This window comes from Petromyzon marinus, chromosome 83 (assembly GCF_048934315.1).
Source record: "Petromyzon marinus isolate PM22_M1 ecotype Great Lakes invasive population chromosome 83, UKy_Petmar_22M1.pri1.0, whole genome shotgun sequence".
Taxonomy (NCBI): domain Eukaryota; kingdom Metazoa; phylum Chordata; class Hyperoartia; order Petromyzontiformes; family Petromyzontidae; genus Petromyzon; species Petromyzon marinus.
Genome location: NC_133748.1, coordinates 4,410,489 through 4,435,685, shown reverse-complemented (window position 1 = coordinate 4,435,685; position 25,197 = coordinate 4,410,489). Strand labels below are relative to the sequence as shown.

Sequence of the window (25,197 nt, the reverse complement as noted above, 5' to 3'; positions counted from 1 at the left end):
TGAAAGGCTCCTCAAGAGGGTTCTTCTTCATGGTTTGAGTGATAGCTTTGCGGATTGTATAGTCGGAGTAACCATTAGCCCTAAGAGCTTGGTGTACGTGCTTGAGTTCACTGCTTATGTGTTCCTGGTCGGATATGCATTGGGCTCTATGATACAGAGTCTTGATGAGAGAATTCTTCTGTGATGGATGGTGGTGGGAATCCGGTTTCAGATAAGCATCCGTATGGGTAGCTTTCCTGTAGACAGAGTGGCTCATTGAACCATCAGGTCTCTTTTTAATTAGGACATCCAAAAAAGGTATCTTGCCATCTATTTCGACTTCCATGGTAAATCTGATGGCTGGGTGTATGGAATTGATGTGGTCGAAGAATTGGTCTAGAGCAGGCCGGCCATGTGGCCAGATGACAAAAGTGTCATCCACGTACCTCTTCCATAAGGTTGGGCGCAGAGTGGCAGTCTGGATGGCGTCAGTCTCAAATTTCTCCATGAAAATGTTAGCTATAACTGGAGAAAGGGGGGAGCCCATTGGGGTGCCCTCAGTTTGTTTGTAGAAAGTTCCATTCCAAGTGAAGTATGTATTGGTTAAACAGTGTCTCACCAGGGGGGGGTACCTCAGTGTTTAGTCCTTGATGAACCAAGTATTCAATGATTGCAATGGTGTCAGGTACAGGAACCTTGGTGAATAAGGAAACTACATCAAAACTGACAAGCAGGTCGTCTGGGGACAGGGAAATACCCTTGATTGTTGATACCAGGTGAGTAGAATTTTGTACCGCAGAGGTGGTCTTTCCAGTGAAAGGACGCAGGATTTCAGACAAAAAACGAGCTAGTTTGTAGGTGGGGGAGCTGATAGTAGAGACTATGGGACGAAGAGGTGTATCAACTTTATGTATTTTTGGTAAGCCGTATAATCTTGGTGGCCTGGCAGCAGAAGGTTTCAACGAAAACTGTTTAGATTGATCAATTAATGCGGTTGAATCAGAAATTATTTTGTTGGTTTGTGTGACGAGGCTGTTGGTGGGATCTCTTTTTATTTTTGTATAACTACCATCGTCGAGTAATTCTTTAATTTTGTTGTTGTATTCTATTTTATCCGCAAAGCTATCACTCAAACCATGAAGAAGAACCCTCTTGAGGAGCCTTTCAAAACCATCACTTTACCCTACATTGCTGGGATCACAAAAAAGATCTCCAAAATCTTGAATAAACACAAGATCCAGGTCCGTTTCAACACATTACATAAAATCCGTGATCTGGTTCCGTCTGTAAAAGATGTGATTCCGGACATACAATACCCTGGTGTCTACAAACTAAGTTGCCTCTGTGGTAGTAGTTACATTGGAGAAACCAAACGCCATATCTCGGACCGCATTCGTGAACATAAAGCAGACCTTAAACACGGTAGGACCAACACCTCGGCCGTAGCAGATCATTGTTCTAATTCAGTAGGCTCACATGCCATTGACTTTTCCAAGACGGAGGTTCTTTGTAAGCCATCTGGCTTCCATGAGAGATTCGTTCATGAGGCTATCCACATATACAAGCACAGAGACAATTTCAACCGAGAAGATGGATTCTATCTTAGCAATCATTGGAAAGATGTGATAAATCATTTCAGTTCTTGATTGATTGTTCACGCTTACAGTGGCTTTCAGACAGCATACATAAAAACAAATTTCGTCTCCCCCCTCCTCTTTTCAAAAAATAGATGGACTAGTCCTGGGCAAACTGCCAATCGTTGCGCGTGACGCAAACGTTATTTTTATATATATAAATAAATAAATATGCCGTTTTCAAAATAATTTTATGCAAACCGACACACCTGATGATGACCGTTTGAGTTATGGTCGAAACGTCGTGAGAATTTTTTATTGTTTTATATATATTTTGTTATTTTGTTGTTTCTCTTCAACGTGACTTTACCGAAAAAACTAAGAATATGAATTACTGCAGTCACGAAAGCTTTAAATCAAAATTATCAGAGTTGTTCTTTTTTGTTTGCGTTCCGACCGCAGGTATTGTGGTCAATGTAAACATGACTCCTTTTAAAAAAGGTGTCAGTTTTGTTGCCAGATAAAAGGGTTAAAAAACAATTATCAATGGTCTTGTAGCCCATTCCAGCCTTGTGTAGGTCTACAATCTTGTCCCTGACATCCTTGGAGAGCTCTTTGGTCTTGGCCACGGTGGAGAGTTTGGAATCTGATTGATTGATTGCTTCTGTGGACAGGTGTCTTTTATACAGGTAACAAGCTGAGATTGGGAGCACTCCCTTTAAGAGTGTGCTCCTAATCTCAGCTCGTTACCTGTATAAAATACACCTGGGAGCCATAAATCTGTCTGATTGAGAGCGGGTCAAATACTTATTTCCCTCATTAAAATGCAAATCAATTTATAAAATTTTTGACGTGCGTTTTTCTGGATGTTTTTGTTAATCTGTCTCTCACTGTTCAAATAAACCTACCATTAAAATTATAGACTGATCATTTCTTTGTCAGTGGGCAAACGTACAAAATCAGCAGGGGATCAAATACTTTTTTCCCTCACTGTAAGTCGCCTGTTGTGTTTCGGTCTTTACACATACATGCACAATGACAAGTAGATTTTAGGTAGCCTGACACTCTCACATTATGTATAGAAATGCTGTGTTTAGCAAACCCTTGTATATATACACACTGTGGTGCAGCATATAAATTGCTGTGTATTGTAGCTTGTGCAAGACATTCATGTCGGAACAAAAAAAATGAGATGGATATAACGTTGAGAAAGGAATACTGTATTAAAGGTACACATGTGATTATAATTATTAAATATATCACAAATATACCCGAACATGGTAAAAGGTAGAGGTGCAGCCCTGCAATGTGTTGCTTAATTCAATGCTGGCGGACGGGCTTCCACAACAGGGAGATCTAGAGATCAACTCTAGAGGGTATTTGGCCTACTATTTCAGTCTGGTCACATGTCTCGGAAGATGTCGGAGGACTCATAGTTTACCCACCAGAACCTGCCCATCGATCGGATAACTGTGGTGAACCCATTTATACTGCTGGGTGCACTGAGGTCGGCATGTACCAGAGCAGCGTAATAATGGATAAGAGACATCACATCTCAAACATGTGTAATGAGAGAACGCCATCTAGTGGGTGCCCGGGGGTAATTGTACGGGAACTGTCGGATGACCGGCATTCAATCCTAAGTGGGGATAACATCTTGGCCAAAGGTGACGGGGCGAAGTCGGAGAAGATGTTCGGGAACCATCGGGAAGGTTCCACGAGGGGGCGTGGCTAGAAGTGGAGCTTAGCTCCGCCGGGAGGAATGTAAGCAGAGGCAGGGGAGGACTTGTGGCCATTGTGGGCAGCCTCGGGTCTTGACTGCGTCGCTGCTGATTTTCTCCTCGCCACCGACCACGTGGAAGAGCCCCCAGCGGAGCTCGCCTCTTCTCCCCGGCACGCCGCCAGGCAGCGGTGGGATCGGAGAGAGAGTGGCAAACCTCGACAGTGGGACAGAGATAACTCCTCGTCCACGGCATTGATGAAAAGGAAATTTCCCGGAGAGGGAAGGAGCGGAGCTGTACAGCACTACGGTTTAATAAAGAAGCACCATTTGAAGAGTCGCCGTGGAAGTCGTTTATTACACATGTAAAAGGGCAGTCCTAGTGGCAGCTGTCCCTGTGGCCATGAGGTGACTCGGCACCTGGGCTGCAAATGGGTATTAGTTTGTTAATCGGATCGATGCTTGCTATGTTTTTCACAATTGAGTGCTTTTTAATGTATTTAGCAAATGTAGACTATGATATGGCACACAATGGCCAACTCCTTCCAAATGTCAGGGGATCTTAAGATCCACTGTGAGCAAAGCAGACAGTGCATGTTTTTCATTCATTTGGATGTGCCTTCCTGCTGTTCAGTTCCTCACCCCTGGTCGCCCAATCTCTCCGTGTTGTGTGGATCCCCTCCACAGATCTCTTTACTGCACAAGTCGTCTCTCGCCAAGGAGTGTGGTGATGGATTCTATAAATCACAACGAGGCGTCTGTTGTGAGCTGTGCCCTGCAGGTAAAGCAACACAGGCATGGCCATTCAGGCTCATAACGCATTCCCTCCCCTTGCCATTCGATTGTCACGATAACATTCAAAACAATTTCCCACAGCTTCGAAGACCACAGGTATAAAACCGTTGCTCTACCCTACTCCTGTGTGAAACAAAAAGCGTGGCACCCAGGTGCCTGTTTGCTGGACAAGTTTACTCCAATGGGTGTTGCCATTCCAAGTGGCCCCACCAGATGGTTTAAGTTGTAATAAGAAAAAAAACACAGCAATATGCTTCGAGTTGATGTATTGTTCCTAAAAGCCCCATGCTTAATGGTTGTCGGCTCAGTCTCCCAATGAATCAACTCATGGTTGGACGCCTAGTCCGGCTCCCCTTTAAGCGTCGTGTAAAGTTTTATGTCTTGGCTTGCTCATGCTGCTTTGTCCTCCAGGGACATACAAGATGTTTGACTGCATAGCTGATAAAGCGAGAGCCGCGTGTGATCTATGCCCTGAGGGCAGCTTCATGACCAGAGACAACCATGAGGAGAAGTGTGCACAGTGCAGCAGCTGCGGACCAGGTAAATAACTGCACAGCAAGTAGGTTACGGCCATATCCGCATTGTTTGTTTTTGAGATTCATCTGTTTGTGTGCTTCAAATTCCAATTGTGCATTTAACATCTTAGAATAAGGCAAATAAATTATATTTGGAGTGCACAGTGAAAAAACAAACCAGAATATCAAACAAACCAGGATACCAGCAGTGTCGATATCCTGGTTTGTGAATCTGCAATAATTAATAATTTCCTGGCAATTGCAAAATTATCAGGCATGTTCCTGATCTCATCAGATATCAGAAACTAAACAAGGTTCAACCTGGAGTATCCACTGTGCATATAACTTGTAATAGAGAACGCTACGGGGCTACGTACTGGAGAGTGCAGCAACATCAATTGTATTCATACTCTTAGTTTTTTCGGTAAAGTCACGTTGAAGAGAAACAACAGAATAATAAAATATATATATAAAACAATAAAAAAAATTCTCACGACGTTTCGACCATACCTCAAACGGTCGTCTTCAGGTGTGTTGGTTCTCTTCAATGTGACTTTACCGAAAAAACTAAGAATATGAATTACTGCAGTCACGAAAGCTTTAAATCAAAAATCAATTGTATTGTTCTATTTTCTGTACTATTCTCCCACATCTATGCTCCTCACTTTCACCAACCTGTTCTGTGTGAAGTATTGCCAAACAACCTCAAAAAGGGGAAAAAGGTTACTATATTTTATGGATTTTCTTCAGGTATATATTGTATAATATGAAAGTAGCCTCTCAAATTGGTCAAATCACAGTCGTCTGCGTTCCGATGAGGGTTGTGAAATGAAAACTGGTAACTGTTTAAAAAAATAATTACCGGATATTTGGCCTACTCTTCCACGAAGATCAAATATATTTTAAGGGGTTAGCACACCATTTTAGTATGCTAATGACAGCCCCCTCTAATGCGTATTTGACCGACTCTGCCACACTGCCCACGTCTTGGAAGAGGTCTACCACCTCTCAGTGGTAACTCCAAGGGTGGCAGCATAAGACACCAGCCTATCAGTTTTCCTCTAAGATTTCGTATTTTTAAGGGCAAAAAAAAAAATGCCTAACATGATCCATTGTAAAGTCGAGGGGTTGGTGGTTTAATGTGTTGCTTCTCATTGCAGATGAGGAAGTGGCTCACACGTGCTCGGTGGCCCAAGACACCGTGTGTCAGTGCATGGAGGGGCTTAAGAGAGACCCTGGCGCAGGGATTTGTCTGCGTGAAGAGCCCCACACAGGTGAGCGAATCAGCCACTCGAGCCGGTGCCATCAGTTGTGCAGTATAGACGTTGATTTGTCAGCTCATAGTCGAAGCAACAACAGCCTGGTAACTGAAACAGCAGACGCTCATGTGGCGTCATCAACCCCTCTCCTCACCACCCCGACGTCTCATGACGTCACCGCCTCTGCTCTCCAACTCACCCCGATCTTATTTTTAATGGCTAAGTGGTAGTGCGTCGTTGGCAGAACCCAGGGTTCGAATCCAGCAACCACACTAATTCATATTGTAGGTATATTATCCATAAATACTACGTGACATCTGCTTCACACTGAACATTAGAGATCCCGTTATAAGTGTTCCTACAAGAGTGTGCCACGTGTGTTGGCTTCCAAATTATTCAGAATTTGAAGTACACGGTAAACCCTCTCTCTATCCGCGAGGGTTACGTTCTTGAAAATGATGACGATTGCAGAATTCACTAATGCAAAAACAGCGTTCCAATTGGAAAAATGGGGTGACCTTCATGGTACGAGTGGACATAGGGGGGATATGGCAAATGTTTAATAACAATTATGACAATAAAGTGGTCGCCCCGGTGGTGCCTAGCCTGGTATATAGAAGGTCGTGGGTTCGATCCCAACCCAGACACCTGCTGTATATTTGGAGTTTGCATGTTCGCCTCGTGGTCACGTGGATTTTTCTCCGGGTCCTCCGGTTTTTCCCTCCACATTTAGAAACATGCATTTAGAGGATTTGGCTGGAATGAATTTCCACTTGATAAGCCATTTCGTTGAGTGATCATTTGTGGCCAGGTCATTTCTGAAAAAACGATCTATATTAAGTTAAGTTGGCCTTACCAGGGAAAAAAATAGTTATAAACATCTGTGTTTTTTTTTTACTACCTTTGATGATGATGGTGATTTTACGACGATTGAGGTGTGATGATGTTGAGGAGCTCAAGGGCATGACTCTCAGGAGACACAGGTGTTTGATAATACTCATTTTGGATAGCACGAAGCCACAACACTTTCCCGCATTCGTTTTGATACAGCTCACAGTCGACTCGTTTATACTGGAATGTATAAAGGAGTGGACTGTATGTACGTATAAAGTAGACGTGCACAATAGCGAGTTCCGAGCGGGATCACTGCAAGACGTGAGGACTAAGCGGGCAGCCGAGCAGACGTGCCTAATATTTGGAGACTGTTTCAAATATAAAAGTCTGTACACCCCTCCCTGGTGTTGGTGGTTTGGCACTGCGTTACTCGAAAATACTGGAGTCCAGTGGGTCACGAATAAGGAATCAGTATACATTTAGTAACTCGCGAAACTCACGAATCCAGAACTTGTCAATAATGAGGTTTTACTGTACCCACAAATTACTTAAGTGCATGAAGCCACACAGCAGCATCGTTCCCTAATGAGAACCTATTGCAAACAATGTCTATAAAACACTGCACCTTCCTTTGTGATAGTCTTACACTATAAGAATGGTGCGAATACTAAATGTGCTAATCTTTTTATCTGAAATGGGTTATTAACTTAAAACGTAATAGGTTACCATATCTGACAAGTGCAGAATACACTGCGAATGTTCCCGTTTTGACAGCTTGTTGTTTCTCATCCTATAGAAAACTACACTGCAGTTACAGCAGCTATCGTATTGGGATGTGTCCTTGCACTGGTACTGTCTGCATTTATTTTCTCTCGATTTATGAGAAAATGGAAATGGCCGTCTTTGAAAAAAAGATTGGAGCTTTGTGGTAAGTATAGTGTCCCATGATTAGTTCTAAAAAGGGATTAATCTATCAAAATGTATTCATATGCTACCATGGTGCACCACTTGAGATTTTCTAGGTGCATGCTCAAATTAATGGAATTCAGAGAGACTAACTCTTACATATTCTGATCATTGTTTATTGTCATTTCTCACCATACATCTTGTCACACAAGAGTAAGGTGTTTCCTATCGTTGGTTGTGAAAACTCACTATACAGTACCCCATTTACTTTACTGTTTAATCAGGCAGAGAAGTAATCTCGAGACCAGAACTTGAGGCATCTTCTTCTTTGGTTCTTTCGGTAAAGTCACGTAGAATGATAATAAAATAATAAATTGATAAAATAAAATACGTGACTTTACCGAAAGAACCAAAGAAGATGAATCATTGCAGTCACGAAAGCTTTAAATCGAAGTTGAGGCATCTTGCATAAGCTTCATTGTTGTATATTTGTTGTATATTTGCAGCCACTGCAACATCAATCTCAGTGATGCCTTGAATGACTCCAAACTCTGAGTATTTATGCGTGGATATTCATCATCAGTAGTTTAGTCAAGTACATTAACCTCACATGATACTTCACCAATGGACTACCAGAATTTTCAACAACTTCAAACGATTCACAAAAAACGCAGACAACTCTTGATCACAACCTCTAGTTCATCGCATCTCACCTTGAGCGAAATGTTCATCACCCCAATAGACAAGGGCATGGCTACCAAACAGCTTCATGGATATTGTTGAACAAGAGAAAGTCTAAACAGTGAGATATGATGCACAATTTTCTGCAGAATCTGATACAAACTGAGACTCCAATAATGATTAATAATAATAATTTAGGGGAAAGAGCACTTCAAATATTTGAGACTGGTACGACTCTAATCAGGCCTAGAATATTAGATGTGTACAATCTGACGGTTTCCAACATAAAACTTTTAAATAAAAATGTGACTAACTTGCAAAACCATATATTAAACATGTTATTCTCTATCATTCTGCCACTACCTATGGCAGATATTTATTGGACACACAATGTCTGTGCCCCCAATATATATTTATTTTCAAATTTCACGTGATATGTGGTCTCTAATCGGTGAACAAAGGCCCCCCAACCACCGCCCGCCACCACAAACTACTTCACCGGCTCCAGCCGGCGAGGTCGGTCAGTAGCTTTCTTTGTCGCCGCTGGGCCTGCTTTGTCTTGACTGCTACCACCGCTTTAGACACCCCTTGCTCGCTAGTCTCCAAAGCTGTTGGCTCTGCAAAGTTGGTCTCCTCTCGCGGGACGTTCCATACGGTAATCTCCTCGTCGTCAGACATCGTGGGTAGATATCTTCGGCGGCTTGGGCTCGACATTAAATAATTATACCTCCTTCTTGTTGAAACGACAATAAGGACGAACTACTAGGCGCGTCTTGATTATAAAACAATCACAATACTAGGTCTGGGCTTTGTGCTTGGTCTTGAAGCTCTTGCCTTCCCTCGTACGTCCCCTCAAGTTGTGCTCTGCCCTTTAATATATTTCGAGCCATCTTTCTCGAATGTTCCATCATTGTTTTTTCCCTTGCCAATCCTGTTCCTTCTCCTCTAATGGATTCCAGCCGTCTCCTCTGGGTTCTACTCTGGTTGATGCCTATTCTAGTTCAAACCATTTCCTACAATCATTTCAAAAGCCTGCTTCCCGACCAATCACTGTGCAGGCCTCTTTCTGCCAATCGGAGATCTTGGCCTACTTTTGAATAACCATTAGGTTGCACATTGGCTTGGGGTGAGTGTTTGTTATTTTCAGTCATTACATTGGAAGAAATGTTCAGCTGTGGCAGGTGTAGAGAGAAACCAGACGTTACCACAAGGGATGATCATGTAGAGCACTGCTAAGGAGTGGAGTGGAAACAGCAATCAGAGGGATGAGAAACATCAAGGCAAGCAGAGATCAATTTGTGGTGGAGACACAGAAAAAGCTTTAGACACTGGGACCTTGATGATGACATTTCTATACTTGTTCTTAACCTCTCAGCCCTAAACGGTGTAGCAGCCTTCAGCACTGTGTGGACAGCACTCATCTACACTTCTATGTAGTCCTGTTCCCTGCTGTCTACTTCTGATTCAACACTCACTTTATATAAAACTTCTCGTTCTGCAAATCTGCAGCTGAATATTTTAAATATCCGTGCAATCTTTGAATATGTTCCGTCATCGAAATGGCCTATTTAACTCTAACCTTTCCAAGTCCACATGCTCTGTTATTGTTACTGGGTTCCAATAATTGAATAGTGCTTTGCTCTGGCAAAACAAGAAAATAATACACCATATTAACCTGCATTCGAATCAGTGATAAATTTAATTTATTGTATTTATGTTACAGGCTCTACCAACACAAAGAACAATTATTTAAGTGAACCACTTGTTGCTGTTGTGTCAAATGGAGTTCAGGTAAACATGGCGCAGCAAGTTTATACATTGACTCTACCCTTAATTTTTCAGTGTTTAGGCTTACTCACAAGTACACTGTGGGCCGCATCCCTCATTTCTAGAAATCGTCTACACACCTTGTGTTCTCCACTACAGATAATGAAACTCATCCAAGAGAACAAAGATAATCTCAAGGCCTGGATTGGAGTGGATCCCTCACTCCTCCTGGAACGTCTCAAGGACTATGATTGGATTCCATGCCATGTTTACCAATCAGCCAAGAACGAGCATGGAGAGGAGTGTGTGGAGCTCATAGTGGACTACTTCATCCAAAAAGGAGAGCCGGGGTGTGAAAGGCTGTGGGACGGCCTCTACTCTGTGAGGATGCACTATGTGCAGCTGTGGAGGTGGCTTCAGAAGCAGGGTATGATCCACATCAATTATAACAAGAGCTGTATACTGTCAGCGTCCTGACAGTGCGTGGCTTTTGTTAAAAGCAACAACGAATCAAAATCATGCATAATGAAGGGTCTTATGCTGCTCCCTACCATGTATTTATTCTTCTCAAGTAATTTGCATGACGTATTAAGTTGCACGACAAAAACATGTTGCAAGGCGCAGATTGTACAACCGAACAATCAAATTAAAGTTTAACTTAGAAGTCATACCTATGTTGTGCATTAAATTGTGGTGAATTTGAAAGCAAAGTCCCATCAGCCTTGCCTGATAAAAGTGGTTGTTTCCCCTTAGCTTTCTTGCCAGGAAGTCATATATATAGGTCTTGGGAGTCCTTCAATAATTTGAAGAATTAGTTCACTCAAAGACCTTGTCTGATAACTTTCTGGCCCTTAAAAGGGCTACTTTTACTTTATTTACCTCTACTGATCCATATCTGCATTCGATTTAACTGATTCCATTTTACCCATATGATGGTATTAGTTGTGTTTATGGTGATATGAAAACATTCAAAAAGTTTACCACGAAAAAGCTACCATATCCCACCCACTACTTTTCCATGTCAAGGGAGATGGGTGACATCTAGAGTGGTTATTTTTTAAATTGATGGCTACATGAGCTATGCTTTACAGGTGTGGGACTGCTGGTGTAGTATGAACTATACTTCAAGGCAGATGAGAGTCTCAAAAGACAATAGCACCTAGTCTTGAGCAACACTGCTCCCCCTCACATCCGCTGGGAAGTTGCAACTAGCAAGCTACTGGAGAAGATCAACGCCAACCTAAGCTTGTGGCTACATGGAAATTTCCGACATCCACCTGCCATAGATCTTACATCATGACACCCACTGTGGTTGAAATAGCCATGCCAGGGCTGCTTGACGGGCACTGACTGGAGGGAGGAATGTCGGGCAAAATGAGCACGAAACCACTTCTTAATCGTAGTTCCGACTGTCAGTCTGTCCAACTGGCTTAAATTTACTGCACCATCAGTAGGCCTTGCTCAACAGGCTCTGGATAGGGCGAGGTTTCTTTGCAGCTCACCTCCACCGTTGGGTTTATTATGACAATCCCTTTTGCAGCTGTGACACTATACAAACAATATTGGTCTTCTTTGGTTCTTTCGGTAAAGTCACGTAGAATGAGAATAAAATAATAAATTGATAAAATAAAATAACACAATAATATTCTCACGACGTTTCAGCTTAAAAGCCGTGATCTGAACGTGGCTCTTTCACTCCAGCGCTGTCCTACCAGACAGTCTCGTCCCTTCACCTGATGAAGGCCGCTTGTGTTGTGGCCGAAACGTCGTGAGAATATTATTGTGTTATTTTATTTTATCAATTTATTATTTTATTCTCATTCTACATGACTTTACCGAAAGAACCAAAGAAGATGAATCATTGCAGTCACGAAAGCTTTAAATCGAAACAATATTGGGTATAGTAGAGGACTCTAGATTTGAAGCTTTCGTGACTGCAAGGATTCATACTCTTTGGTTTTATTCGGTAAAGTCACGTAGGTAAAACAAATTAAAATAAAAGAAAACAATTAAAACACGACGTTTCGGAGGCAACACAAGCTTCCGTCTTCAGGTGGAGTAGTCAACAGCAGAAAATCTGTGTGAGTACACAGAAATGAGATGATCGGGTGTATATATAGGTCAAGGAAGGGGCGGAGCCAGAGAGGCAAGTTAGTGGATGAGTGGGTGCCACATAATGCCTGGTACAATACCCTTTTAGTATGCTGCAGGGGGGGGGGTTGTGAAGAACTAAACCCTTTTATTATGCTGCGGGGGATCGTCTCATTTCTGTGTACTCGACACAGATTTTCTCCTGTTGACTACTCCACCTGAAGATGAAAGCTTGTGTTGCCTCCGAAACGTCGTGTTTTAATTGTTTTCTTTTATTTTTATTTGTTTTACCTTCGTGACTTTACCGAATAAAACCAAAGAGTATAGTAGAGGACTGTCCACTAACTATAGTCCAGTGGTCTATGATAAATAGGTGTTACCACATGACTCATCGATTATGCACTCGCTTAATTATAACGTGGGACCCTAGGTATTCTTTGGAACCCATGTCAAATGGAAAAGTAGTGGCTACCTCCCAGTGCCATTGTGCAACCACCACAACGTCACCAAACATTTTCAGTATGAAAATAAATTATTGACATTTGAGCTCAGATGTTTGAGAAGGACGCGAGGAATGTATTGGCAAGATAGCATAGGCAATGCAGACGTGTGGAAGAGAATATGGCGGGTAAGTGTTTTCCAATCCTTAGGCAAAATGATTGTACTGAGTGGGACGTGTACAGGATGGGGGAGGGCCAATTGCCAACAGAGGCATGGGGGTGATGTGCACGAGCCCTGTGACCAAGGAGGACGAGTGCGGTCAGATGGTCCACGACTGTCAGAGAAGTCCTTGGAGATTGCATCGCTACTGCACAGCAGCTGCAGAATCTGTCAAGGCAAAAAGCGTTGACAATATTTAGTCGCAACAGCGGCTGCAGCCATGATGACATGATGATTATGACCGCGATCTTTCAACGTCAAATTAATGTTCATGTCTGTCGAATCTTTTTACCTCACAACGTTTTCAAGTTATGTCTCCCTTATTTTTAAGGGGTTCCAATAATCGCTTGGTCTTTTTCTATGAAGCCATTATAAATTATGCAACCATATCAACTGCCATTTGAATGAGTAGTAAGGTAATTTTATTTTATTTATTTCACAGGTGCTACCAAAACAAGGAGACATGATTTAAGTGAACCACCGGTTGCTGATGTGGCAAATGGAGTTCAGGTAAACTCGATTGCACATTGACTCCACCCTCCATTATTCAGTGTGTAGGCTTACTCAAGTACGCTGTGGGCTCTATTACTCATATACAGAAATAATCTACACACCCTGTGTTCCTCACTACAGGAGAGTGAGACGATGAAACTCATCCGAGAGAACAAAGAGGATCTCAAGGCCTGGATCGGAGTGGATACTTCACACTTCCTGGAGCATCTCAATGGCTATAATTATATTCCACACCACGTTTACAAAGCAGCCAAGAACAATCATGGAGAGGAGTGTGTGGAGCTAATACTGAACCACTTCATCAGCCAAGGAGAGCTGGGTTGTCTGAACCTGTGGAAAGCCCTCTACTCTGTGAGAAAGCACTATTTTCAGATGTGGAGGTGGCTTCAGAAACACGGTATGACCCACATTAATTATAACAAGAGCTATGTGCTGTCGGTGTCCTGAGAGTGTATAGCTTTTACATCATGGGACCTCTTTTGCCAGTACCAAAATATGAGAATAGGTTTTCCCCTTTTTTCTGGTAGCAAAACAGCTGTTAAGATGTTAAAACACCCAACTGAAACCTTTTACAAGGAACCATTTCTGCATTAACCACAATACCTGTGGTAAGAATGCAAATAATAAACGTACTCTGATTATATATGCATTGGCTTTGAAACTTTTGGCGTCCTCTGGTCTAACTCCGTTTTGAGACTAGGTTCAAAAGATAGCTGTCTCCGGTTGTGACCCATCAGTTTCAAAGACAATGCATACTGTACAGTATATAATCAGAGTACGTTTCTTCTTTGCATTCTGACCACAAGTATTGTGGTTAATTAGGAAATGATTCCTTGTGAAAGGTTTCAGTTTGGTGTTTTAACATCTTAACACCTGTTTTGCTGCCAGAAAAAAGGGGAAAACCTATTCTCACGTGTAGCTTTTGTTTGAAGTAATAAGGAATACAATCATGCATACGTATAGATTCTGTGCTGCTTCCAAATGTTTGTTTCTCTCAAGTAATTCGCATTACGTTTCATGTCAGACAACAAGATTATTTCACACGATGTATGGCGTGTGACTGAACAACTTCATGTTAAATTGCATCTGTATCAGAAGATAATTGTAGCATTTGATCGAAGCTTTGTTGGTCACAGGTGAGGCAGTGCATTCCATTAAAGAGAAGAAGTCGGACCTGCAACTGTGGATCAGTAGAGATACCCAGCATCTCCTACAGCATCTGAAAAGTCAAGGACTAATCCCTAATGAGCTCTTCGCTGAAGCCAATGACATGAATGATGGCAAGAAGTGTGCAGAGCTACTGCTCAACTACTTCATCCAGAGAGGCAATGATGACTGCTTAAATCTGCTGATTTCTCTGCAAGCTGTGCAGGATGAGTATCTTGAAGTCAAACAGTGGCTGGACTCCCTTGGTGAGTAATAATTTAATTTAAAATGGCATCGAACGATTGAATGCAAACAAGTGTAAATGTGAACATTGGGTGGCCAAGTGGTTAGCACACTCAGTTTGCACGGAGCTGACAGTCTTAACCTTGTCACAACAGCCCTGTAATCTTAACACGTAGGTATTTGTAACAAACATTATGATTCATAATTTATTTCTGGGCTAGGCTACGTAATAATCTCACCAAATTTGTCTCGTTAAGACCCTCCACCACCCGACAGCCAAACACTTGTCACATGTATTGCCGATTAATCCGCTAATTATATTATTGACTCAACTCACTGGTAAGTTGATGAACAAATCCTCGATTGTAAACATCAATTCGCGGCAATGTCATTTGAATCAGTAAACATCATCAGTACATTCATAATATATTTTTTAATCCATAATAAAAAAAATTTGGGTTAGATTGCATAAATATTTAAATCATCAATACAATATCCAGGAAACCAAAATAACCATGTCACCTGACCCGACTTCTTTACAAGGTGTCATAATGTTACAGGCACAACCAATCAGTTTGAAATGTGCTGTTAACCATTACACATGAATGTATTCTATTGTCATAATTTAGCTGGACCAATACCATTACACGTATTATTCAGTACAACTTCTAATCCCAGGAGCCTGGGCATGTTTTCATTATTTCGTTTAATAACAGAGGAGGGCCAGAAAGTTGACTTTGACAACCTGGCAGTGTTATGTAAAATTTAGATTTAAAGCTTTCGTGACTGCAGGGATTCATATTATCGGTTCTTTCGGTAAAGTCACGTAGAAGGGAAACAATAAAATAATAAAAATATAAAACAATAAAATTCTCACGACGTTCCGACTGCAACACAAGCAATCATCATCAGGTGTGAAAACCACAGCAAGAAAATTTGAAAAAAGTGGCGGTTATTTTTAACGTTAGCACCACGGAGAGCGATTTGACAGTTTGTTCAGATGGACGAGTCCATCTATGTTCGGAAAAGAGGAGGGGGGGAGACGAAAATAATGGATGCAGTCTGAAAGCCACCATAAGCGTGAACAATCAATTAAGACCCAAAATGGTTTATCAAATCTTTCCAATGATTACATAAAATCCGTGATCTAGTTCCATCTGTAAAAGATGTGATTCCGGACATACAGTACCCTGGCGTCTACAAACTAAGTTGCCTCTGTGGTAGTAGTTACATTGGAGAAATCAAACGACATATCTCGGACCGCATTCGTGAACACAAAGCAGACCTAAAACACGGTAGGACCAACACCTCGGCCGTGTAAGATCACTGTTATAATTCAGTAGGCTCACATGACATTGACTTCGCGAAGACAGAGGTTCTTTGCAAGCCATCTGACTACCATGAGAGATTCGTTCATGAGGCTATCCACATATACAAACACAGAGACAATTTCAACCGAGAAGATGGATTCTGGCTTAGCAATCATTGGAAGGATTTGATAAACCATTTCGGGTCTTAATTGATTGTTCACGCTTATGGTGGCTTTCGGACCGCATCCATCATTTTCGTCTCCCCCCTCCTCTTTTCCGAACATAGATGGATTCGTCCATCTGAACAAACTGTCAAATCTCTCTCCGTGGTGCTAACGTTAAAAATAACTGCAACTTTTTTCAAATTTTCTTGCTGTGGTTTTCACATCTGATGATGATTGCTTGTGTTGCAGTCGAAACATCGTGATAATTTTATTGCTTTATATATTTTTTATTATTTTATTGTTTCCCTTCTACGTGACTTTACCGCAAGAACCAAGAATATAGTGTTATGTAAGATGTACTTTTATTGTCAAGGATTAACTGAGAAAAATATTGAGCTAGAACTTCTTATAATTTGAGCTTATAAGTTAAATGTAATTAGGAACATATATTATGACTACGTAATATACAACCAAATAGACATCATTAATCTTTCTGACAAACCAAACAAATGTTACATGAACAGCTAACAACATGATATAAAATATAACTACTCTACACTATTCTCAACCAAAACCAAAAACTACTCCGTTCCATCACAAACACTGAATTAATATATTTATTCAAACCAAAAACGGACAATATTGAAAACTCAATGACATCTACTATAACATTAGCAAATAACAATTACCAGCCACCAAACTCATCAGCAACACAATGGCAATTCACTCCAGTATCACACAATACAGTAAACAACATCATCAAACAGGCTAAACCCACTTTACCACATACCGACCCCTGACCCACGTGTCTTACTCTGCGGTTCTTCCAATACTCAACCGGGCAATCACGCACCTGATCAATCATTCACCGACTGGCAAAATTCCAAGCTCATTTAAAGAATCAAACATCACACCACTGTTAAAAACCAATCAGTAGACATGAATGATCCAAGCAACTACAGTATGAACTTGTATCTCACCTACCCTTCCTATAAACAATACTTGAAAAAAATGCCATGCAATAGCTCTCTAATTACATCACGACAAACAACCATCTACATCCCAACCAATTCGACTTCTGCATGAACTCCAGCACTGAAACAGCCCTAATACAGCAAAGAGACTACGTGCTATGGAACATGAATAACGCCACAATGCAATTCATCATCCTTGACCTGACAGCATACTGTTACGTAAAAGATAGAACCACGACACTCACATCCGAGACATGTCGTTTCGTTTCCCTAATGCAACTGCTGCCGCAACCACAACTCATCTTCTTTGGTTCTTTCGGTAAAGTCACGTAGAATGAGAATAAAATAATAAATTGATAAAATAAAATAATAAAACACAATAAAATTCTCACAACTCAGTTTGTAGACACCAGGGTATTGCATGTCAGGAATCACATTCTTTACAGATGGGATTAAATCACGAATTTGGTGTACTGTGTTGAAACGCACCTGGATCTTGTGTTTGTTTAAGATTTTGGAAATATTTTTGGTAACCCCTTGCTATGTATGGTAACGTGATGGTTTTGGTTGCATGGCCACTGTTGCAGTGGTTCTCTTGCATTGACGCTCTTGATTCGTGGAGGCCACTCTTCGATCTTACATTAACATCATGCTAATCTCTTACATTAACATAGCCACTTCTGTGCCCTCGTTGAGGGGGCCGCTCTCCTATCTTACAGTAATATGCTAATTTATCACATTAACATCACTAGCCCCGCCCACTTCTTTATGACCCTTGGGCTGCACCCACTTCAAACCTTTTTAAAACAATCTGCCTCAGCAGCAGACCATGCCTTCTCACCTGATGACGGACGCTTGTGTTGCGTCTGAAACATCGTGATTTATTTTATTTTATACCTACGTGACTTTACCGAAAGAACCAAAGAGTATGGATTCCTGCAGTCACGAAAGCTTCAAATCTAGATTGTTACAGGCTAGTTTATTCACGAGTAAATATGATGCATAATTTTACGATGTTAATCATTGGTCCAGTTAATTATAATATAATCAGAATACTTTAATTTGTCATGGTTCATATTTAGTATAAATCTAATTGGTTATTTCTGTGAGATCGTGACAATTATGTAATAAAGCTGGTCAAGTGACAGTGACTCCAACTTCCTGGATTGTTACCCTGCCTTTCTGGATATTGTCCTGACAATGTTTAATGTAGTAAAACAAACATCTTTCTGAATAGTAAATTTGGTTTTGAGGATTGTTCTTAAAGTCACTGGTGAGCTGAAACAATAATACGTGGCAGGTTGACACTTATGCACTTGACAATTAGTTTGGCTGCGTTGGGTGGTAAAATGTTTCTTAATGGCAGAGATTTGCTTACATTATCACATGGCCAAATCCAAAAATCTATTATGACCTAGAATAGTCTAATTTTAAAAACTCACCTGACCATGTTTGGAGTTGCCTCACTGCAGCTGTACATAACGTGCTCAGCCAACCTTCTATTTAGTTCCCTACTGATTACCTATGTTAACCACAAACTTAATATTATTCTTTCTAGAAATAAGATTCACATGCTCGTTGAGAATGTATTCTTTCAAACTCCAAATCCCTCTGCTTGTGGTGTAAGATGGGTAACATCATGAGTACGGCTACACAGGCTCTAGTTTGTGGGTTAAAAAACACTTTATGTAGTACTGAATATAACCTGCAAAGGCCAAAGGCTCTCACAAACATTGAAAAGGGAGTGGTTACCACCCGGGGTCATGTTTCAGTGACCAGACCATGACGATGGTCACAAACATTATTTAGTTTGAAAAGTTTGTTAAAGTTGAAGCATAGATGTCAGACGTGCTAATATTTTCCTTTTGAATTATTGGTAACGTAATTTGTATTTGTCTTTCCACAGGCACTAACAAAAGAAATCGAGTTCAGGTAAACACAACGCAGGAAGTTTACACATTGACCCTACCCTTAATGTTTTCAGTTTGTAGGCTAACGTGTGAGTACGTTTCGAGATCCATCCCGTGTAACCAGAGATAGTCTAATTCCTGTATGCACCCTTACAGGGGGGCTATGAGAGTGAAACAATGAAAATCATCCGAGAGAACAAAGATAACCTCAAGTCATGGATGGGAGCGAATCCCTCACCCCTTCTAGAGCATCTCTACGATTTCACTTTGATTCCACCTCATGTTTATCAAGCAGCCAAGAACAAGCATGGGGAGGATTGTGTGGAACTCGTACTGGACCACTTCATTCAACAAGAGCTGGGCTGTGAGAGATTGTGGATAGCTCTGTACTCTTTGAGGAGGTACTACAAGCCGCTAAGGAGCTGGATAAAACAAAACGGTATGACCCACATTAATTATAACCATAGTTGCGTACCGTCAGTATATTGAATTTGCTTGGCTTTTGTTAAAACCGACAAGGAAGAACAACCACGCATATGCATGGATTCTATACAGATTTGCCACATTCATGTGGTTGTCCTCGCAAGTAATTAACATCATTTTGTGCCGAATAACTTGACATCACACAGTGCATGACTGAACACTCTAATGTTAAGTTATATAATAGTGAGTACCATTGTGAGCGTCTACCTACTTGGCACTTTCATTCTATTTGCAAATTGTGGAATCATGGAATAGAAAATGAAAACATCTAAATGAATAAATGTAAAACGTATTCAAAGATATGTTGGTCACAGGTGAATCAGTGCGGTCTGTTCAAGAGAAGAAGTCCAATCTCAAGCTGTGGATCAGTAAAAACCCCCGGCATCTCCTGCTTCAGCTGATGAGTCAACAACGAATTCCCAATGAGCTCTTCACTCAAGCCAAGGGCATCAATGATGGCGAGAAGTGTGCAGAGCTACTGCTCAACTACTTCATCGAGGAAGGCAATGACGACTGCCTCCAGCTGCTGTTTTCTCTCCAAGCCATACAGGACCAGTATCCTGAAGTCAAGCAGTGGCTGGGATCTCTTGGTAAAAAAAAAAAAAACTGCATTTTTAATCCTTTCCACATTTTTCATGTAAACAAATGGAAATATTAACACTGGGTGGCCAAATGATCCTCACACTCATGGAGGAGTCCGTTTAAATGGAGTTGACAGTAGCCCTCTAATCCAGCAGTGGCCAACTGGCATCTCCCAAGCCACGTGCGGCTCTTTAATGCACCACATGCGGCTCTACTGAAGGGGCATAACGTATGACATACATAGCATAATTAATACAAGTTGTAATAATAAGTTGTACGATGTAATAATATATATATATACTGTACACTTGGCCCTTTGCAGAACACACGGTTACTTTTTGGCTCTTGGTCTGTAACAAGTTGGCCACCCCTGCTCTAATCGATTTTTAAGAGCCTTCATCATCAGCCATTATATATTCACTGCTGGATAAATGCATCCCAAGTCACTGCTAATCCTCAGTCCTGCGATACAATCCGTACAGCTCTAGAACCTGAGCTGATGGCATTGTTTCATCTCCACAGCACATATACTATGAGGTGCATTCCCTCTTTTGCCTGCCCCACCATTGCTAGTCTGCTCCACTGGACTCCTTGTAGTGGTGTCCTAACAAAGCCCACTTTGAATTGGCAGCTAAATTATGTCCTAAAGTACGTGTTCCTCTTTCTGTCACTCAATGTAATACTAAGCATCTCCTTCTCAATTTGTTTTAATGATTCCAACCACAAGCGGGCAGGAGGGGGGTGTACAACTTCCATGACAGATGAGTGGTGCGTGGCGGGATAGGTGGCTGGGACAGACAACCATCGCAGACGTGTAGGACTGTAACTTTATGTGGTATGTGCGTCAGATCCCTTTTCTTCGGGGAAGGAAGGGTGAAATAGGGGGGGAGGGGGCAATCAGTCTCATTTCAAGCTTAGCCAAGCAAACTCAGGGTCTCTGGATTGGCATTCACGAAGGGGCCCCAGATCTGGGTGAACTCCCCTTTTCTATTCCTCAGTTTCAGACTCAGGTGTTCTAAAGCTGCTCGGGCGAATTGGGAGCCATGCCAGAGGGTGAATGAGGGGGCTCCATGATTCTTCCAAGAGCTCAGGATGGTCTTTCTAGCCGAAATGTTAAATTCTTGGAGAATGGTGTGTTGGTGCCAGGTGCTGCCTTGGGGTTTAAGGCCCAGGAGGGAGGATTCAATGCCAATTAGTATTTCGGTGCCAGACATCATGTTGTACAGATCAGTTATTTTATCATAGAATTTACTGATGGAGGGACAGTCCCAGAAGGCATGAATGTATGTTTGGAGGGTACCAGGGGGGCACCTGGGGCAGTCTGGAGATATGGTCTGGGAGAATTTAGCCCTCTGTTGGTTAGTGAGATATGTGCCATGAAGGAACTTCAATTGAATTGTCCTGAGAGGGAGGGATCTTATACCTTGCCAAGGGTTGTGCCAAATTAGTTTCCAAGACTCTGATGGGATCAGGTGGACCAGCTCCCCCTCCCAAAACACCCTGGTCTTTGGTTTCACTTCGGTAGGGCCCTGGAGTAGGAGCTAGTATGCCTCAGAGATTTTATAGTGGGCCATCTATTCAGTCAGCCATACCCATATTGGGGAGGACATCTTTCAGAGGTCAACAACCCTTGCCTTGTCAAAACAGTCACTGATCTGGAGAAATTTTTTTTTAAAATCGCTATTAGGGAGGTCATGTCACTTTCTAATATTTTAGAGATTGTCCACCCACCGAGTCAGACGAAAGGTCACCCACCCTCCTGATTCTCACTCTTTTCCAAGCCAGGTCAGCTGACACCCTTGCCCCCAATTCGGAGGGATGGATTATTCCACATAGAGTCGCTGGAGGCCAAAGGTGATAGGGATCAGTCTTTTTCTCAGGATCCAGAGGGTTGTGTTGACCGAGGATAGTGGTTAAAAATCTGAGGGCTTATCCTTCAGGTGGGAGTGGACTATTCCCTCAAGGCTCCAGGGGGATACTGAAAGCCTCTTAGCCCGGTCTGTTCTTGTTGAGCCAATGCTTGACCATAAGGACGCCTCACGATAAGTAGTACTTAGTGAAATCAGGTAGCCCCAGCCCACCGCATTTATTCTCCTGAGGTAAGGTATGGTTGTCGATCCCGGCCACCTTGTGGCCCAAGACAAAGGAGGATACGAGCAGAGCTTAGTGAATAATTTCTGAGGTATCTTTATCGGGATCATCCTGAGATGGTAGATGGCCTTTGGAAGGGTCATAATTTTAACCAAGTGGACCTGATTGGGAAGTGATAGCGGGATGTGTTCTCGGAGGAGCTGAAGGACATTCCTATCTGTTTCCTGAGGTCTTGATTTGGACGGAGAGGAGAGGGGGGAGGAGGCTTTAGCCTTGTTCCCTGGGATGCGCTCTGCCATTAGGCTCGAGAGGGAGTGAGTAGACTCAGGCTCCTTGTGGAGGAAAGAGGGAGGAGGAGGGGGGAGGGGGTGGAGGCACCAAGTAACTGCAGTTCGGAAGGGTCGGGGAGAGTCTGGGTGTAATAAAGCATGGCGCTGCAAGGCAGGCCCAAGCCTACGGGTTAAAGTAGGGTTCAATTGTCTCATTCTAGGACCCCCTTTAATGCGTCTGATTGTGAGAGTAAAAAAACAAATTAGTAAAAATAAAGAGGTGCTTCAAGACACTGACATGAAGTGGTTGGTGAGGAGGTCACTAAAGGAAGCAGCTCACTCCGGCATGACGTCATCAGAAGTCTCCCCCCTTCTCAAATCTTACTTGCACACCTTCCAATTTTTGTTCCTTATTCTTCGTCAATGTCCATATTTCTCATCCGTGTTATAGCAGGTAACATACAGCGATTGAAACCGTTATTCAGGAATATGAGTATTGCTTTTCATGATTAAGTTTAGTTTCAAAAAGCACTCCCTCGTCCTTGTGTGCACCTCCAAGGCTTAACAGTGTGGACTATCACTTTTTACCACAGCATTTTTCCAGAGGCTTTGTAAGAAGACCTCTTTGTTTCTAACCATGTACAAGGAATCTGTTCTGCAAGAAAAAATCCAAACCAACACAAGTAAGCTGATCAAGGCACTGCACTCTGACCTGAGACCCCTGCTGTACCAACTACAGAACCGAAATATACTCAGCAACATCAATGTGCGGGTACGTTCATTATCAGTGTACTGGTGTGTCCATTATCTAGTGCACTCACTAAAGGTGGATCAGGACCAAATTGAAGAATTACAATTTTAAAAGTAGAGTGGGATGGTATGCAATCTGTCTGTAACATGGGGGTACAATTTCACTTGTTAAGATGATCCATGTATTTATCCTATGAGCCTAATTGGTTGCGAGTAATCAAGGGTGTCACGGTGGCGAGATGTTAACTTCCTCACCTGCTATGCAGGAGATTGTGGGTTCGATCCCTACCCTGACGCCTATATATTTGGAGTTTGCATATTCTCCCCGTGGTTATGTAGATTTTTCTCCGGGTCCTCCAGGTTTTCCCTCCACATTTAGAAAGTGCATTTTTAGTATTTGGCAGCTATACATTTCCACATGATATGCCACTTCATTGAGCTATCATTTGTGGCTAAGTCACATCTGACAAAGAGATATATAACAAATACAGAGTTTAGTAACTTGCGTTTGTCCTTGGAATTTTTTTAGTAGAAAAATAAAATTACGTACTCAACCGCACAACAAGATGACCTCACACGGCGCATGATGAGTAATGTGATTTGAGATCACGCGTGATGACGTCATTAGAAAGGGATGGGGCGGTGCACCCGCTTTGAACGCGAGCGCGCAGATGCCAAGGAGAATCCGTTTGGCATTGGCTGTCCCAAATCTAGGGTGACTTTCATAAATTGGGCCGATTTACTCTAAGATGAGTCCCTAATAGCAATACAACTTTGTACTAGATTTGTGTTCACAATAGTTATCATGCCCCAACATAACGTACCGACGAACAGAGCTAGTTCGTTAAAACTTTAAACCTTTAGTTATAAATGGTTAACAATATCACGGGATGCACAAGCATCAGACCAAATAAAACCTTCGTCATTAATTCTGCCTTTGAACTGAAACACACGCACAGAGAAGCCTGACAGTGGACCTAAGCAGTGTGTCTGACGAATTTCCAATGCCTGGAACATCGCCCTGCTCTAAGCGACACGCGTTGTGGTTGTGTTGGTGCAGGCAGTGAAAGGAATGGAGCAGTTTCAATGCAGAGAGAAGGCGACTGAATACGTGCTGGAGCTGGTTTGCATGAAAGGACGACAAAACATCAAGCAGTTCTGGATGGCGCTGTGGGATCTCAGGAGAACCTACCGACAACTGGAGGACATCTTTGAGCAATTCTAACTGGACAGCAGTGACGATTATCTGAACCGGTCCTGGGCCTCCCCTACATCGACTCATCTTCAAATTTACACACCTGGTGCAGTGTGTAAAAACATCGCCACTAGGGAAGCAAAGGTGGTCGGGCGTGGTGCTGGCCACCCACCCCCTTGTGTACCGTTCCGGCCTTCATAGGTGATCGCTAACAGCACTTGCCCCTACAGTCTGTTAATGCGATATGGGTGATCTTTGTCTTTGTTTTTTTTGTGTCTAAAGTCGATGTCTGTGTGTGAGTCCAAATGTGTGTGTGTAAGTCGATTTGTGTGTCTGTCTTTTTCGCCTGAGCAACGCCGGGTACTTCCCGCTAGTGCTATATAAAATCTCAACATTATTAGGATTTCCACGTGATTGCGGCATTGGATTTGTGTCGTAAGTAGAACTAACTTCTGTGTTGTGGGGCATCTACGATTTCAATCTTACCGATTATTCATGGTGGGAGGAAGTGAACGTTTGGTATGGTTCACAACTGCTTATAAAACTATTTTGACCTGATGATTGTAACAGGGCATTGAGTCCTGTGAAAATAATCACAAAACGTCTCTATCCTCATCATATCGACCATTAATGCTAAACAATTCCAGATCTTTTGTGGGAGGTGTTGTATATATTCCATTTCCAAAATTTCATATTAAGAGTGATTTTGGCAATTCTTTACGTAATCGTTTTCTATTTTTCATATATCTGGATTTAGCGCGTTCTAAAATAAACGCAGTAATGGAG

The 25,197-nt window shown here is 42.1% G+C and overlaps 1 protein-coding gene across 1 annotated transcript in view; it reads left to right on the top strand.

Moving 5' to 3' along the window:
- Positions 1–25,197, top strand: part of LOC116937844 (uncharacterized) — a 39,216-nt gene extending 14,019 nt beyond the window's left edge. Inside the window, exons 2-15 of the mRNA XM_076057573.1 lie at positions 3,961–4,054; positions 4,480–4,608; positions 5,744–5,857; positions 7,473–7,604; positions 9,987–10,054; positions 10,190–10,457; positions 13,224–13,291; positions 13,415–13,691; positions 14,431–14,706; positions 19,038–19,063; positions 19,198–19,480; positions 19,839–20,114; positions 23,060–23,238; positions 24,277–25,197. Coding sequence (XP_075913688.1) covers positions 3,961–4,054; positions 4,480–4,608; positions 5,744–5,857; positions 7,473–7,604; positions 9,987–10,054; positions 10,190–10,457; positions 13,224–13,291; positions 13,415–13,691; positions 14,431–14,706; positions 19,038–19,063; positions 19,198–19,480; positions 19,839–20,114; positions 23,060–23,238; positions 24,277–24,441 — 2,355 coding nt within the window. The 3' untranslated portion in view covers positions 24,442–25,197. The remainder of the gene's footprint in view (positions 1–3,960; positions 4,055–4,479; positions 4,609–5,743; positions 5,858–7,472; positions 7,605–9,986; positions 10,055–10,189; positions 10,458–13,223; positions 13,292–13,414; positions 13,692–14,430; positions 14,707–19,037; positions 19,064–19,197; positions 19,481–19,838; positions 20,115–23,059; positions 23,239–24,276) is intronic.